At 41.8% G+C, this 16,440-nt stretch overlaps 1 protein-coding gene and 1 pseudogene across 1 annotated transcript; one reads left to right on the forward strand and one right to left on the reverse strand.

Annotated features, from left to right (window-relative positions):
• Nucleotides 1,473–16,440, reverse strand: part of LOC8078404 — a 29,064-nt pseudogene continuing 14,096 nt past the window's right edge.
• On the forward strand, nt 7,279–14,598 carry LOC8063680 (coatomer subunit gamma-2). Its single transcript, XM_002459469.2, has 18 exons — nt 7,279–7,579; nt 7,814–7,911; nt 8,022–8,072; nt 8,517–8,630; nt 8,717–8,917; nt 9,026–9,127; nt 9,352–9,459; nt 9,530–9,760; nt 10,472–10,722; nt 10,821–10,992; nt 11,383–11,538; nt 11,638–11,688; nt 11,931–12,071; nt 12,152–12,352; nt 12,445–12,576; nt 12,660–12,833; nt 13,523–13,762; nt 14,158–14,598. The coding sequence occupies exons 1-18, from the start codon at nt 7,531–7,533 to the stop codon at nt 14,350–14,352; spliced, it is 2,667 nt and encodes an 888-aa protein (XP_002459514.1). The 5' UTR covers nt 7,279–7,530; the 3' UTR covers nt 14,353–14,598.

Genomic DNA, 16,440 nt, shown 5'->3' on the forward strand with positions numbered 1-16,440 from the left:
CAGGTCACCGGAGTTTCATGGCCGGAGCTCCATGGCCAAGCTAGATCAAGGTGGGAGAGTGAGAGATGGTGGCCGCTGCGGGCACGCTAGGGTTACACCAGATCTCTGCGACCGCGGGTAGCCACCAAGCTCGGGTGCAACCCTAACACGCCGCGGTGGTGCAGTGGGTGGCAAGGCGGCAGAGGAGAGGCGCCGGCGAGGCAGGCGGGGGTAGGGCTGAGGACGTGGAGATCGGCACGGGTGAGGACAAGGTGGAGGAGTGGCACTGGAGAATTATGCGGCTGGGCACACAAGTATGAGGGGAGGGGCGCATTGCGGAGGAGAAAACGACTAATGGTTTTGCTAACCATGAGTCGACTACCAAGGAGACATACCCAAAATAGAAAACACACTAGAAAACTACAAGAGCTTGTATAAATTTTTTTTCTTGTCCATATTTAAAATAGAATATGACTTCATAGTTGCATGCTATAATGTTTATCTATCATTGACACGTTCGTGCGCCTACGCCCACACGCTTGATCGTGCCAGCATCCACGACTAGGGCTCCGACGAGGACCTCGCCGGCGTTGGAGACGATGACCTTGTCGGTGTCAGGTAAGTTTAGCGCCCTCCCTTCTTCCTCACTCTGGTGAGCATAGAAGAGGGTTCAGGGGAGGAAGGCTGGTAGGTAATGGGGAACGATGGCATGGTAATTTAGGAGCCCTAGTGGCGGTGGAGGCGTTCGGGCAAGGTCGGGGTGGGAGAGCTTCATGGACGGAGATCGCCGCACAAGAAGAAGGGGGTGGAGGAGAAGGCGGGCACACTAGGGTTTCATCGGAGCTCGCTCCACTACAACTGCGGAGCTTTAGCAAAACCCTAGTGCGTCCCGGTGGGGTGGTGGGCGGCAGCGAGAACGTTAGAGGAGGGGCATCGGTGTGGGAGAAGATAATGACCGCACACGAGAAAGAAGGTGGGGAAGGGGCGCAAGGAAGAAGTGCGAGGAGCCGTGATATTGGGATGGTGACCGATGGTTTAGCAAACCATCCTTTGCCGACCGACCCTATTTAAAATTACCACATCATCACGTTTCTTAGAAGAATTTAGAATTAGATCGCTCTACATGTCGATCCGCCCAATATCCACTGCTTCTGAACCGGCCGCTCGGTGCAGAAGCTGCAAAAGTAGTGTTTTTCAATTAAAAAATAGAGACAAACCTATAATGCGGAACTAGAGAGTTTCAACAGAAAAAAAAATTGAACAAGTGAGTTTTAACTGAAAAAACAGAGACAATCTCATAAATGCAATGGTGACTTATTAAACTGAACCTATTGATGACAAGTTCTAATAAAGTGAAATGCGACGCTGATATCATGTATAGCAACAAGAAAGTTCTGATAAAGTGAAGTACTATGCTGAAATCGTGGATAGCAACTTTCTTGTTGAAAGGTAAGGTTAACACTTGAACAAGTTTCAGAGAACTCTGACCTCAACTCTACTATATGCATAGTTATGGAAATGGATGATCACATGGAAGGACATGAATTCTGATTGTATATGCATAAATGATGCCTCTATGTACGTTGATCCGCTCTTATTGTACAGGTCTGACGGGAAACATCACAGAAAACGGCTACAAAGAATTCATTTGTAGCTCTGCAAATACTCGACGAGATCATCGACGTACTGCTCCTGCCTCGCCCTGTCCCCAAGACCCCAACGACCTTCTGCAGCTCCCGGGCATTGCGCGCCAGCTCCCGGCCCTCCTCCTGGTCCGCCGCCATCACCCGACGAACCGCCGCCGCGACGTCGTCCCCACGGAACGACCCGTCGTCGTCGTCCCTTGGCACCTCGACGCCGACGCCGTGCGCCGCCATGGACCGCGCGATGAGGCCCTGGTCGACGACGAACGGCAGCATCACGAGCGGGAGGCCGAACCGGAAGATGCTCTCCACGGTGGAGCCCCAGCCGCAGTGCGTCAGGAACGCGCCCACGGCGGCGTGCTGGCGCACGCGCACCTGCGGCACCCACCCGGCGCGCGCCACCCCGCGCCCCGCCACGCGGGCCTCGAACCCGTCCGGGAGCAGCGGCAGCGCGCCGCCGGAGTGGCCCGCGGGGCGCCGGACCGCCCAGAGGAAGCGCGCCCCGGAGCGCTCCAGCCCGAGCGCCAGCTCCCGCACGTGGTCCGTCGTCACCTGCCGCTCGTGGACGGCCTCCCGGACGGCGCCGAGTCAACGGCCGACGTCCTGCCGGAGAAGGTCGACCTCCTTAAGGTCGCCTTCGACGTCCTTGCCGATGCTTGCTGCGCCGGCGGCGGAGAGGAACGTGCCTTGTGGTCGTCGGGTGGATGCCGCAGGTGAGCGTGCGCGGTGGGCGCCTTCATGACGCACGCCGGGTGGAGCTCCCTGACGGAGAGCTTCCTGTTCGGCCACCCGCTGGTGATGCTGCCCCTGTTCGCCGACCAGGGCCTCACCGCGCGGCTGATGGCGGAGCGGCGGGTCGGCCTGGAGGTGCCGTGGGACGACTGCGGCAGCGAGGACCGTGCGGCGGGTGATGGTGGAGGAGGAAGGGAAGGAGTTCTCGTGCAACGCAAAGCGGCAAAGGGATTGCAGGAGGTTCTTTGGGACACGGCGAGGCAGGAGCGCTGCATCGATGAGTTGGTCGAGCACTTGCTGCAGCGCCGGGGAGATTATTAGGACGCCAAGTGCCAACCTCCAGCGTTAATGTATCCGTCCAACAATAAAAATGAGAAAAACTCATAGGAATTGCTACACTGTTTTCCCAAGATTTTGGGGGGGGGGGGAAAATTATGTACGACCCGTTTGTAGCCGGCGTAGTGCAGACAGCCACACAGCTAAGCTAACCATAGCACGACACGTGAACAGAGAGAGCGAACACCGGCAGGGAGAAGGGTTGAGTTATGATTTCTGATTCAGTGTCCACGTGTCGTGTCGTGGTTGGTTGTCCGACCTACATAATTTTCTCTCTCCAAAATTTCAGGAGATGAATAGTAGCTACTGGACCTTAATTCAACCCTACCTGCTCAACTGCTATGGTTCTTCTTCAACTTCCCTTTCTTTTGTCTAGATTGGTTCCTCACGATCGGCAGCCACCTTCAGTTTGACACCACTACCAAGCCTGTCTCTGATATTCTTCATCATGTTAACCTAGTGTCATCGGACCAGCGTTATGATTTCCCTATGCATCCCTGATCCAATTGCCATCTCCCGCCATTCGCGGCTAGCTGTGGCCCTACCGCTACGCAGCCACACCTACATGCTACTGTTGACTGACTTACCTCCCATGTGTCCCTTTCTAAGGTCGTTGGTTGTAGACCGCTAACATTGGGATGAAGCAATCGATGTCGCCTACAGAACTCTAAGTTTTGAGCCAACTGAACAAAGTAAAAGACAAATCACCCTAAGCAAAGTGCTAGCTCACCTGGTTCTCACATCCATCTATTCATCAAATTACTTTTCATCCCTCATCTCTCAACTCTAATTAAGGACCTATTAAAAAACTAATAAGGAAATATATATAATTAGAATCGGTGGTGGAGCCACGTTATGACCATAGTGGGCCATGACCCCCTATCCTATATAATAGTATGTACTGTATGCATATTGCATTCAATTTATTTATCTCCCATAGAACTCTGTGACTCTATGAGAACTATCCAATGTTCTATTTGTTGATCTGTTTAGATATATATGCTTTCAGTGGTAGATGACATCCGCATCGACAGCGAAATACCTGTGGTGACTTTGTAAATCTCGCGATTTGCCGACTCAGTACTTCGCGTACATGTATTTATAGGGGTGAGTGTGTGTGCATACTATGAGTGTGTGCGTTATACCGTGTAATTCTAAAATAATAGACAAGAGCTATGCGTCATGCATCATCTCATATTGAGATTGTACCACATGCATATTACAATCAATTCATTTCTCTCCCTCACACGCAAGACTACACTGCACACACATTAACAAATTTAACAATAGTGCAGTAGCAATTACGCCATACTTGTTGTTTAGTGGATTGCAGCTCGCAGTATACACTACTCACCCACCAGATATTGATTTGTCCATTCTACTTTATCTTTATTTCTCATGCAACTTTAGTTATTCATTGTTCTCATCAGTTTAGTTTACATAGAACTTGAGACCAAGAAAGACATTTCCATTACATTTGAATTGTTTGTACTACCGTTGGTTACTAGGGTAGCAGCGTAGCTTTGGATTGCGCTCCTAGCACATTCACGCAAGCTCCGCCACCGATTAGAATGCGACAAAATTCAGTAATAAAGAAGAGAAGAAGTCCCCAAATCGAAGGATGAGGAAAAACATAGAAATTGATACCAATATGGTGTTTCAAACTCATGAATACAAAGAACCCTAAATTTTTTAAATTGAAGTTAGTTTAATGTGGTTAGAGGCGGCACACATGGGTTTCTTCCCTCCATTTCAAGGGCCTATTTGGTGTGGCTTATGCTAGCTCCAGCTCCACAGTGCGCATGAGGTAGAGCTGGTCAAGCCAAAATTTATGGCTTCTCTCACTACTACGAATCATTTTTAGAAACATAATTTTTTTTAGAGACAGCTCTATCAAAATCTACCTCTAACAATGTTATTTTGAATCGGTATACCTCTAGTGTAGAACTTGATTTGTTGAGGTAGCTCAATTTTGAAGCTAGCATTTCTAGAGGTGAACAAGAATTCCAACTGTCTCAGGAAATGGATTTATAGAGGTGATTGGTAATTTGGCCAACCTAAGAAAAGTGCTATATAGCGAAATCCTAGTCTTTGCAATAATAATTTAGTACTCGAAGAGATCTACAACTTTGTGATTGACAACTTGGTCATTTGAAATAATTTAAGGCCCAAAAACTTTGTTTTATATTTTCATCATTTGAGATTCATTTTTTTTTTAAAAAAACAAGTGACCCCGGATGGAGGAACTACCTAAAGTGAAGTCGTATTACTCGAAGGGATCTATGATTTTGTAGTTGATTAATTTTTTATTTGAAATTATTTAGTGATTAAAAAATTTATTTAATTTTTTTTAGATTTTGAAATGCACTTTTTTAAAATTTTAAAGTACCACGGATGAAAAAACAGCCTAAATCTTTGAGACGGTTGCATTGATATCCTAACTCTTGTGAGCTCTACTTGTTCCTCATCTTCCCGTCACACGACAATTGGAAGCAACAACAATCCTTGCCTTAGTTGGAAAATGCGGGGATACATGGGCTGGTGCGGCAAGTCCTTCCTCCTAGTACTGTTGCCACCGCAATGCCTAAATACCTAGATGTAACTTTGATATTTATTAATAGTCGGGCCAATTCCAAATATACATGTGAGTTGAGAAGTAATTTGTAAAATTTATAGCAATTTTCGAATGAAAGCATTCCTGTCAATATGTTCGATAAATGTGTTAGTTTTGGTGGGCTCTGAAAATTCTGAGCGAATAAAAGAAGACAACAATGTTTTGTGGCTAATGCTGGATCAAAGCATGTCATTTTAATCTTTGATAAGTAATTACCATTCATATTTTTGTTAGTTCATGTCACTGTATGCTACACTAGATTGAAGAATATTATCACCTAACTCCAAAATTAGTTTTAGTAAAGTGAAGCTAGTGATTCTGCATATTACATATTTATTTACATAACTAGACATAACTTGCTGAAAGAATATTGCTCAAACGCTAAACTGCACATTAAACAACACATTGGACTATGAAACTACAAATTTGCATAAATTGGAGAACTAAATTTTAGATTTTTTGGACTCTCTCTTTTATTACATAGCATACTTTCGAATTAATAATTTCCTATAGTTTGTGTATCTCAATGATTATAGGTATTTATGCATACATAATCAATGGTAATTTATCTCTTACCTTTAACCATCCAATTCGAGAACTATGCATGTAGTAGAAATGAGGTAAGAGTTGAAACTTATTTAGGTGTCAATCTAATTTGCCATCAATACAATAGATAACCTGCATATCTAACCAATTTTATCTGAAGCTGTGTTTTCAACAAGAAAGATGTCTTCACTACAACTTTTGATCTTATAGCGATTTAATTTGGCATTGCATAACTCATGATGACATGATTAGTTTCTTGATGTTAATCAAAGACTTGTTTCTCCACCATAGCTTTGGTTCCTTGGCGTTAAGTTGTCATTTGCTCTTGCCCTTGTTTAGTACCTCGAAACTAGATCCTTGCTTAACCCTTCACCTTATCTCTTACATCATGTTACTTTACATCAACACATAAATCAAATTTTTTGGTATCATAATCCTTGCTTGAATGTTTACTTCTATTTCAATGTCGTGATCAATGAAACTTCCATATTGCGTTTCCTTTGAAATATTGATTTGTTACACAACTTTATTCGTTTTTGATTAAGAATACCATTCATGACCAAACAAAGAAATTCCCTTCGATTCACCATTGCTCTTAACCACACATCTTGACGTATAATCAATCTTGATTAATACCAATGAACTATCAATATTTTTCTCGTAAATACAAGCAAACCATCATTAAAATAAACATACCTATTTTCCTTTGTCTCTTTTAATTTATCAATGCAAGATTGCATTGGAGATATGACATGAGCTAGCAACATCATTTCATTCCTTTGCAATGAAACATCTTCGAAACTCACCAAATTCATTAGTGTTTAACTTGTTTTGTCAGTCAAAGACCAAAGCCACTAGAGAGTTTAGATGCACTTTCACTTAATCCAAGCTTACAAACTACACTCGTTAAGGACAAAGACAATATATCTTATACTCAAAATCATACAATAATTATATATTGTATATGAAACTAAAAATGAATGGACCCATAATATTTATCTGCCTCTTCTTCTATTGATGGTACATTGATACCATCCGTGTATTGTTCACCTCTGAATTTGAATTTCATCTTAGTGGTTTGAGTGGTTTCCAATACTTAGGTCTCGTTCAGTTCACAATGTTTTTTCGTCTTTGGCTATTGTAGCACTTTTGTTTATATTTAACAATTATTGTTCAATCATAAACTAATTAGGCTCAAAAGATCCGTCCCGCAAATTACAGGCAAACTGTACCATTAGTTTTTATTTTTATCTATATTTAACGTTCTATATACATGTTTCTAAAGATTCGATTTGATGAGAAATCTTAAAACTTTTTGGAAACTAAACGTGTATCATTTTTAAATAAACAAACAAGTATAATAAAAATTTAATAATAAATAATATGATCAAGGATCAAGGCGTCGGTGTCCACAGTTGAATTGCATCCGAAGGAAAGGAAACGCTGCTCAACGACTGGCAGGGTGGTGTACCCCTCCCCCCTCTCTCCCCCAACAAGTCCTTTCCCGGCGCCAGATTCAGATCCATGCCGCACGCTTCTCCATTCCTGTAAGCTCCGCGCCTCCTCCACTCCAAATCCAGCGAGCCCACCGCCCGGGCCCCGGGGAAACCCCCTCGCGCCGCCGCCGCCGGCTCGGGCGCCCTCCCGCGCGCGCGCGTCGCCCCGACAGCAGCCGCAGCCATGGCGCAGCCGCTCGTCGTGAAGAAGGACGACGACCTCGACGAGGAAGGTGCGTGCGCGCGCGCGCGCGTCAGCGCCTCTCGTCTGTCTTTCTCGCCCCGTTCCTCCGTTGCGCGCGCGCGCGCGCCTCGGGTTGTGTGTGTGTGCGCGTGTGCCCGTGCGCGCGTGTATGTGTCCAGATCCGCGCTTGCAGCGCCCTAGATCTGGCGCGTTCCGGCGCGGATCCCGGCGTCCGTCGCCATTGCGGCTGGCTGATTGCTCGCTTGCTTGGTTGCTGCTGCAGAGTACTATTCGCCGTTCCTCGGCATCGAGAAGGGCGCCGTGCTGCAGGAGGCCCGCGTCTTCCACGACCCTCAGCTCGACGCGCGGCGGTGCTGCCAGGTGTCTGTCTGCCCAATCGTGTTTCACCCCCCTCCTCCCCACGGGATCTCCAAGCTTGTGCGAATGTGAATCAGAATGTGGTTTCTCATGCTTTCTACCTGCATCTGTAGGTTATCACCAAGCTCCTGTACCTGCTCAACCAGGGTGACACCTTTACCAAGGTACAGTGGGACATCGTTGATCTTACCGCGATCATAATTTGGCTCGGTTTTTAGATTCAGAAGATTGCCAGTACTCGTAGTATATCTAAAATTCTTGTGAAGTTTGGCCATAGTTATCGTCCTCTAAAAGGAAGTTGGTACCTACAAAGTTAGGTTCAACACCTGGTACCCTGAATAACATTAGGTGAGGAGTTACTTGCTAGGTTAATGTGCAGAGAGTAGACCTTATGCATGTTTCAAACACTACAAGTACAAAAGGGATCTGAGAGTACATATAATCACTTGTGATGTAGTGCAGTTCCTCAATACACTAGTGTGCACATTGAGCTCTAGTCCAGGACGTGTGCTACTTGATAATTTTACATGAGTGGAAAAATGCCCATTGTGCTCTCTAGTCCAGGACATGTGCTACTTGATAGTTTTACATGAGTGGAAAAAATGTAGGTTGAGGCCACAGAGGTCTTCTTTGCAACAACCAAGCTGTTCCAGTCTAAAGATGCAGGACTTAGGAGGATGGTGTACCTCATGATCAAGGAACTCTCGCCTTCAGCTGATGAGGTTGGTGAATATTGGTTGCTACTATGTGGTTTGTCACATTATGTGCAATGTGGTAATGACTTTCATTTGTGATCTATTGGGTGTAGGTTATCATAGTAACCAGCTCTTTGATGAAGGACATGAATAGCAAAACCGATATGTACCGTGCAAACGCTATTAGAGTTCTTTGTCGTATTATCGACTCAACTCTTCTCACCCAAATCGAGAGGTATTTGAAGCAAGCCATTGTTGACAAGAATCCTGTTGTTGCCAGTGCAGCCCTTGTTAGTGGCATCTACTTGCTTCAAGTATGTCCTGCAATTATATTATGTGCTCCAGTTGGATATATTGTTACTAGTTGGTGGCAGCTTTAGATCCTTCTGATTATGTTTTCTGCATGTTTGTATTATTGGCAGACAAGTCCGGAAGTTGTAAAAAGATGGAGCAATGAAGTTCAAGAGGCTGTGCAGTCAAGAGCTGCTCTTGTGCAGTTTCATGCCCTTGCTCTTCTTCACCAAGTGAGTTCAACATTTGGTGCTTATTAAGTAGGATAGACAGGCATATCCATAATATGTCCACAATATCCTCAACCTCAAATGATAAAATGAATTAGATGCTTGGCAAAAACTTAATTAGTCAGTTCTTGTTTGTCTGCTACTTATGCAACATGGAGCACTTCGATATGCTCAAGTTATTTGTTAATGCACAAATATGTCATAATCTCATCTATGTGATGTTTCAGATTAGACAAAATGATCGGTTGGCGGTCAGCAAGCTTGTCACTAGCTTGACCAGGGGTTCAGTTCGCTCTCCTTTGGCCCAGTGCCTACTTATTCGCTACACAAGCCAGGCATGTGTTCCATATCTGCCAGATCTAATGTAGATAGATCATCGGTATCTGAAATATGTGGCATCTACAGGTTATTAGAGAGTCTGGCGTGAATCAAGGTGGGGATCGTCCTTTCTTTGATTTCCTCGAGTCCTGTCTCCGGAACAAAGCAGAAATGGTCATACTTGAGGCTGCAAGAGCAATTACTGAACTGAACGGTGTTACAAGCCGTGAGCTTACACCTGCAATCACTGTGCTGCAGTTGTTCTTAAGTTCATCCAAACCTGTTCTCAGATTTGCAGCTGTTCGCACACTTAACAAGGTTGGTCCGCTGCTCTGCTTATTTCTTTACACTAGCTGTTACTTATTTTGGTTTGTGATGGATTTTGTATTTTCCATGAATGGTACCTAAGAAGTTAAGGTCTAAATCTCAAGTATCTAAATAATTTTTTTAACATAACATTCAGTTTGTGCATTCTTTAAATTCTCTCAGTAGCCATGTGATATAACTGGAAGATAGGACAGCTGATCTATCATCTCCTTGATTGTTCAGTCTTGTTACATATGCTTTGTGTTTCAACAACTATTTCATTGAATTCTTGGCTGTATGTTTGTTTATACATTGTGATCCATACCAGCTGATCCTTGGGTAGGACAAAGGCATGCCATTTGGTTACTGGACTGAATTTCATTTGTTTGATGCAAGATCAGACATTTCAGAATGACATCTTTTATCTAAAATGTTTTGAATCTGCAATTTTTCTTTCTATTGCATATAGCGAGCAACAGATGACAACATTGCGTTATCTTTTACATTTTGTTTGTTTGGTGATCATATGCATTTTCATTATGTTGTTTGATCTGTTGTGGAAAATTTGTCCCCCCTTCTGGAAAGCGGTTTTATTATTCTGGATTTGCTGTTGGATTAACAGTTTCCTACTGATATTATGGCCCAGATTGCTTGTAGTGTTCTTATCAGAATCATTGTTGATTCCATTATATTTACTGACTGCTCATGTGAATAATTGTACAGGTTGCATCAACTCATCCTTTGGCTGTCACAAATTGTAACATAGACATGGAGAGCTTAATCTCTGATCAGAACAGGAGCATTGCGACCCTTGCGATTACAACACTGTTGAAGACAGGCAACGAGTCAAGTGTTGATCGTTTAATGAAACAGATGACCAACTTTATGTCAGACATAGCTGATGAATTCAAGATCGTTGTTGTCGAAGCAATAAGATCTTTGTGCTTGAAGTTTCCTCTGAAATATCGCTCATTGTATGTACATAGAAGCATATCTTCTTGCACTATTATTGTTAGATATTGTAAACTACCTTTTTCATCTATAAGCCTTGATTTCCATTTATCTTTTCCAGGATGAACTTCTTGAGTAATATTCTACGGGAAGAGGGTGGATTTGAGTACAAGAAAGCCATAGTTGATTCAATCATTATACTCATTAGAGATATTCCTGATGCAAAGGAAAGTGGTTTATTTCACTTATGTGAATTCATAGAAGACTGTGAATTCACCTATTTGTCCACCCAGGTAATTATTAATTAATCATTCTGCAGGCATGTAATTTCGAAAATAGTTGTAAGATTGATTTAATTTCCTTTTTGTAAATATGTTATTTTTCTTTTGCTTCTGTATATATAATAGGCTGATCAAATTGAAATAGTGACTGCTGAACACATTTTGTTTCTAATTATATATCATTATATCTTCTGCTGTGAGCTGTCTAGAGATGGGTATTTTCTGCTTCTGTAGATATAATGAGCTAATCGATTTGAAACCTGCAACTGAACTCATTTTGTATTTTTCTATGTTAACACTGACATTGATGATTATGGACTAGTAAAATACCTATTCCTAAACTACTTTAGTAAGTCAGCTGATTTCTTCATGTAATCGAATTGCTTTTTAATCTTGTGGCAGATACTTCACTTTTTGGGAAATGAAGGCCCAAAAACATCAGATCCCAGTAAATACATACGTTATATATACAATAGGGTGATACTTGAAAATGCTACAGTTCGAGCTAGTGCAGTCAGCACATTGGCAAAGTTTGGTGCCTTGGTTGACTCACTCAAGGTACTTACATGATTTTTTTTATACTTCAATGATGTTCTTTCTGTGCAGTGTGTTTCTGATTTATCAAATGTCTATTGCACTTACAATCTTTTTATCCAGCCTCGCATATTTGTGCTCCTGAGACGCTGCCTGTTTGATGGGGATGATGAGGTTAGTGCAAAAGTTTTCCCATGAAGATACTTATGCTCTGTTTTTCATGATTTAATAACCCTTTCCGCTGCGCGCCTTCCTCATTTACTGTTTTGCCACCTCACAAGTTTTTTTTTTTGAGGAAACAACTTTAAGTGTTAATTGTAAAGCAAAAGTTATATTTAGATAAATGACCTGGCTCGATTCTTTGTTTTTCAGATAGAAATATTTCCTTGCTGATGTTTGAATTGCTTACCTTGTAGGTCCGTGACAGAGCGACCCTTTACCTCAAATTGTTAGGTGGGGAAGCTACAGTTGGTGAGACAGAGAAGGATGTGAATGAATTTCTCTTTGGCTCACTTGATGTTCCACTAGCAAACTTGGAGACGAGTCTGCGGAATTATGTATGTCTTTGGTCACTGGAATATAATTATGCTTTTGCTCTATTATCCTCACATCTTATGTTATCATTATTTGTTGACAGGAACCTTCGGATGTACCTTTTGATATTTCATCTGTTTCAAGGGAGACAAAATCCCAACCCCTTGCTGAGAAAAAGTCTGCAGGCAAGAAATCAGCTGGTCCGGCATCTGCTGTCAGTGGCCCTGTTTCTACTGTTGATGCTTCGTATGAGAAGCTTCTTTCATCCATTCCGGAATTTGCTGATTTTGGAAAGCTATTTAAGGTCGGTATATACTATTGTCCTATAAAAGATATCCATTATGGACCTGTCTGAATCTCGTTTCATGTGTTGTAACTTTTTGCTCGCTCTTCCAGTCATCTGCACCTGTAGAATTGACTGAAGCTGAGACTGAATACTCAGTAAATGTTGTGAAGCATATTTTTGATGGACATGTTGTGCTTCAATACAACTGTACCAATACAATTCCTGAACAATTGCTTGAACAGGTATGTAACTCCTTTCATATGTAGGTTTACATGCATATGTTGCGTGTTTATGATTCAGTGCCTATAACTCCTCAATTCTACAGGTGGTTGTTTTTGTTGATGCTTCTGAGGCTGATGAATTTTTAGAAGTTGCTTCGAGGCCTTTAGAATCATTACCATATGATTCTCCTGGACAGACCTTTGTGGCTTTTGAAAAGCCAGAAGGTGTCATTGCCACTGGCAAGTTCTCAAATATCCTGAAATTCATTGTTAAGGAGGTATGTGTTTTGCTTGCTCCTCCCCATTATCTTATGTTTTTCTATGTGCATTTTGTGAGGATAAGTGCCCATGAACAAATGGAAGGCATTCTCGACACCTTGGCTACTGCAGAAATCAGTGCTTTGTGTTTAGCTTGTGATGTTTATATTGAAAGTTCAGTTCCAGTTTTTGTTCCTTTTGGGAAAATGCTAACCAGGCCTTCCCTATCGGAAGAACCATTCCTACTGAACAAAGAAGGCAGGCCATGTATGAAAGCTTATCATAAAACATGATAATTTAAGTGGAACTATCTGGTTCTCCAGCCTAAGGCCCCTTGTTAGTCATACCAGTAATCGTGGTTGAACTCACTTTTTATCTGTAATCTTTGGTTTTTTGTCTAAATTGTGGTTGATCTGTACCGAAAATGTTGTGAACTGGAAATCAGCTCTACCTTCTTTGTTGCTATACGCACTAGGATATTGAGCTTCATGGTCCTTTTGAATTTTCAGTGAAATTGTTAAATCTGTTAGTTGGATGCCCTTGACTCCATGCAAATGTGTTAAACTATGATCTACATCTGTGTTTGTACTTTTCTGAATAAGATCATCATATGACATATATTCACTTAATCGGCTCAGATAATTTGTGAAATCCTTTCCTATCTTTCCATTTGAAGCGACAAATGATGATTTGTTGATTTTGATTTAAGGTTGATCCGTCCACGGGTGAAGCTGAGGATGATGGTGTTGAGGATGAGTACCAGCTTGAAGATCTTGAAATAGTTTCTGCGGATTATATGTTGAAGGTGGGAGTATCTAACTTCCGAAATGCCTGGGAAAGCATGGATCCGGAGAGTGAGCGTGTTGACGAGTATGGGCTTGGAGTAAGGGAGAGCTTGGCTGAGGCTGTAAGTGCTGTGATAAGCATCCTTGGCATGCAGCCTTGCGAGGTTAGTCTCCTTCATCTTTCTTTTTCCTATGGAATGAATGCCATGGTCATATAATAATAAGTCGATTTGTAATAATTTTGCATAAAAAATTATACAGTTGTTTCTACTTCGTGGAGAGAAATTGCAGGATTTAGAGCTTTTTTCTAGAAATTTCCAAGGCCTGTACTAATTAGCAATCCTGGTCACTAATAAGTTGTATATCCTTCCCCGATATTCATTTTTTTTTTAATTCCTATAAAATCTAGCAGTATTGATAGTTCAAGCAACCAACACCTCAAAGGGTTATCACCTTGATTTGGAACCCGGGCCATTTCACATATTTATGCCCTGCCCTATGCAGGAATTAGCACTGCTTTTCACCTTAAATGATGACTTGTTTCACCTTTGGTTTGTAGGGAACTGACGTGGTCCCTAGCAATTCAAGGTCGCACACTTGTCTGCTCTCTGGCGTTTTTGTCGGTAACGTGAAAGTCTTGGTGAGACTGTCATTTGGAATCAGTGCACCGAAGGAGGTGGCCATGAAGTTAGCAGTTAGATCTGATGATCCAGAGATCAGTGACAAGATCCACGAAATTGTCGCCAATGGCTAAGAACACTAGTATAATATTTTTTTTGACTCCTTTTTTGTTTTGGCTTTCATGCTACGGGAAGCTTGAGGGGATTCAATTAATTCTAGTATATGTAAGCTTGGTTTCCAGTTGGATCCATCTTTTGTTGCACCACCATTCTTCCTCGACACAATACAACAGTTTTTGGTTGATTTGGATCTGTACAATTTTCCTTATATACCGGGGACATAATAGTATATGCAATAATAATCAAGTAAAGTTTTGTTATTGACGTCACCAACAAAATCCTATTTTCACGAGGTAACTGCTTAAATTCGTGGTCTCATAAAAGGTGTGGCTTTCACTGATGCTTATGTACTAGTATTTGGTTCAGTTGCGAGATTTGAAAAGCTGCCGTGAGCTGTAAAAAAGTAGATCCGACCTATGTGCCGTGAAGTTGTAAACTGTTGTCTATATTTCTTGAAATTAGCTGTGAAACATCTCTTTGTTTTCATCCATTAATACAACCAAAAATAGGATTCAAGACCCTCTGTCTTTCTTGAAAACGGCTGTGAAACATCTCTTTGTTTCACCTATTATTTTCATCCATTTGAGAAAGCCAAGAGCCAAAAACAGAGCCAAATGCTGTGAAATTTTACTATGCATTAAAAAGCAGTTTCTTGTTTCAGCATTTTCGTTGACGTGCTGCTTTTTGGCATAAGCACTATCTAGAACACAGCCGAACTCCTAGAAATAGTCTGTTTCAACTGTTCGACTCTGTTCTTCAATATTGGATCGTTAAAAGTGGAGGTATTAAGGCCATATTTGGATCCATTTGCAATGGCAACTTTTGCTGCTAAACTTTAGTCCCGCGTGGGATGTTTGAATTTGAATCCATGGCATAAGTTTAGTCCTCCATCCAAAAATGACTAATTTATCCTCATTAAGGCCTTGTTTAGTTCCCAAAAAATTTTGCAAAATTTTTCAGATTCTCTGTCACATCGAATCTTTAGACACATGCATAAAGTATTAAATATAGATAAAAATAAAAACTTATTGCACAGTTTGGTCGAAATTGACGAGACGAATCTTTTGAGCCTAGTTAGTCCATAATTGGACAATATTTGTCAAATACAAACGAAAAAGCTACAGTATCGATTTTGCAAAATATTTTGGAACTAAACAAGGCCTAAATTAAGCCATGGGAGAGAGAGGGCACGGGTGGGTGGATGGGGAGTATCTGATGTCCAGTGCGCCTCCAAAGACGTTTTAGTCCAGTTTTACATCCCTTGAGGTGCAAATGAGTTAAACTTTAGTCCACCTTATTTGCTCACTTTTAGCCCACTTGTTTGGATCCACATGGCAAAAAAATAGGCTAAAAGTATAGGACTAAAGTTTCATAAACAGGGTCTAAGTTATGGGGTTGTGTTGTGATGTTGATATACCTTGAAGGTTGAAGTGTGATCTGTCTCCATGTCACTTGATCTTGTTTTTTAGTCAATTATTAGATCAACATTCAATGCTTCATCTGTTTCTTCTACCTGCGGATTGCCAATGCTTCAGAGATCTTGCATTGCCAGTCGCCAGTTTGTCCGCGGTGGAGGGGTAAGGGCACTCACCACCTATCATAGAGTCTAAAGTTATTTATTACCTCGAACAATATGGACTTAGAGTCTAAATAAGACTTGAAGTCTTATTTTTTCTATCTCTTTCTTCAATAAATATGCTGCCACATCAGCAAAATACCATAAATAATATATAATTAATTGTCTTGGACTCTGTGATAGAGTCTTGCATTGTGAGTGCATTGCTAAACTTTAATTACTTTAAGAGTATCTCCAAGAGATTAGATAAAATTATATTCTAAACTATAAGATTTAGCCATTGTGTAAAATAAAAAAAACCCACACAAAACATAGAATTTCACAACAGTCTTTGTATAGGATAGCTAGTGAGGACAATATGCTATATATGTCAAGCGAAAATTTAGGAATAACAAACTTGCTATTTTAGCAGACCATATAGTATACCTGTTAGACTTTAATTTTTGCTTTAAAAATGTAAAAATAGCATAGATAGCATAAATAACATATCTATTGGAGTTACTCTAACAGCTAACCTTTCAAACAT

Source organism: Sorghum bicolor, chromosome 2 (assembly GCF_000003195.3).
Source record: "Sorghum bicolor cultivar BTx623 chromosome 2, Sorghum_bicolor_NCBIv3, whole genome shotgun sequence".
In the NCBI taxonomy this organism is placed as follows: Eukaryota; Viridiplantae; Streptophyta; class Magnoliopsida; order Poales; family Poaceae; genus Sorghum; species Sorghum bicolor.

Bases quoted from the DNA above. Each gene is read 5' to 3' on its own strand.
- LOC8063680 (XM_002459469.2), top strand. From the start codon at position 7,531: ATGGCGCAGCCGCTCGTCGTGAAGAAGGACGACGACCTCGACGAGGAA. The intron at 8,631-8,716 runs GTTGGTGAATAT...TATTGGGTGTAG, and splicing joins TCTCGCCTTCAGCTGATGAG to GTTATCATAGTAACCAGCTC. The intron at 9,460-9,529 runs GCATGTGTTCCA...TGGCATCTACAG, and splicing joins TTATTCGCTACACAAGCCAG to GTTATTAGAGAGTCTGGCGT.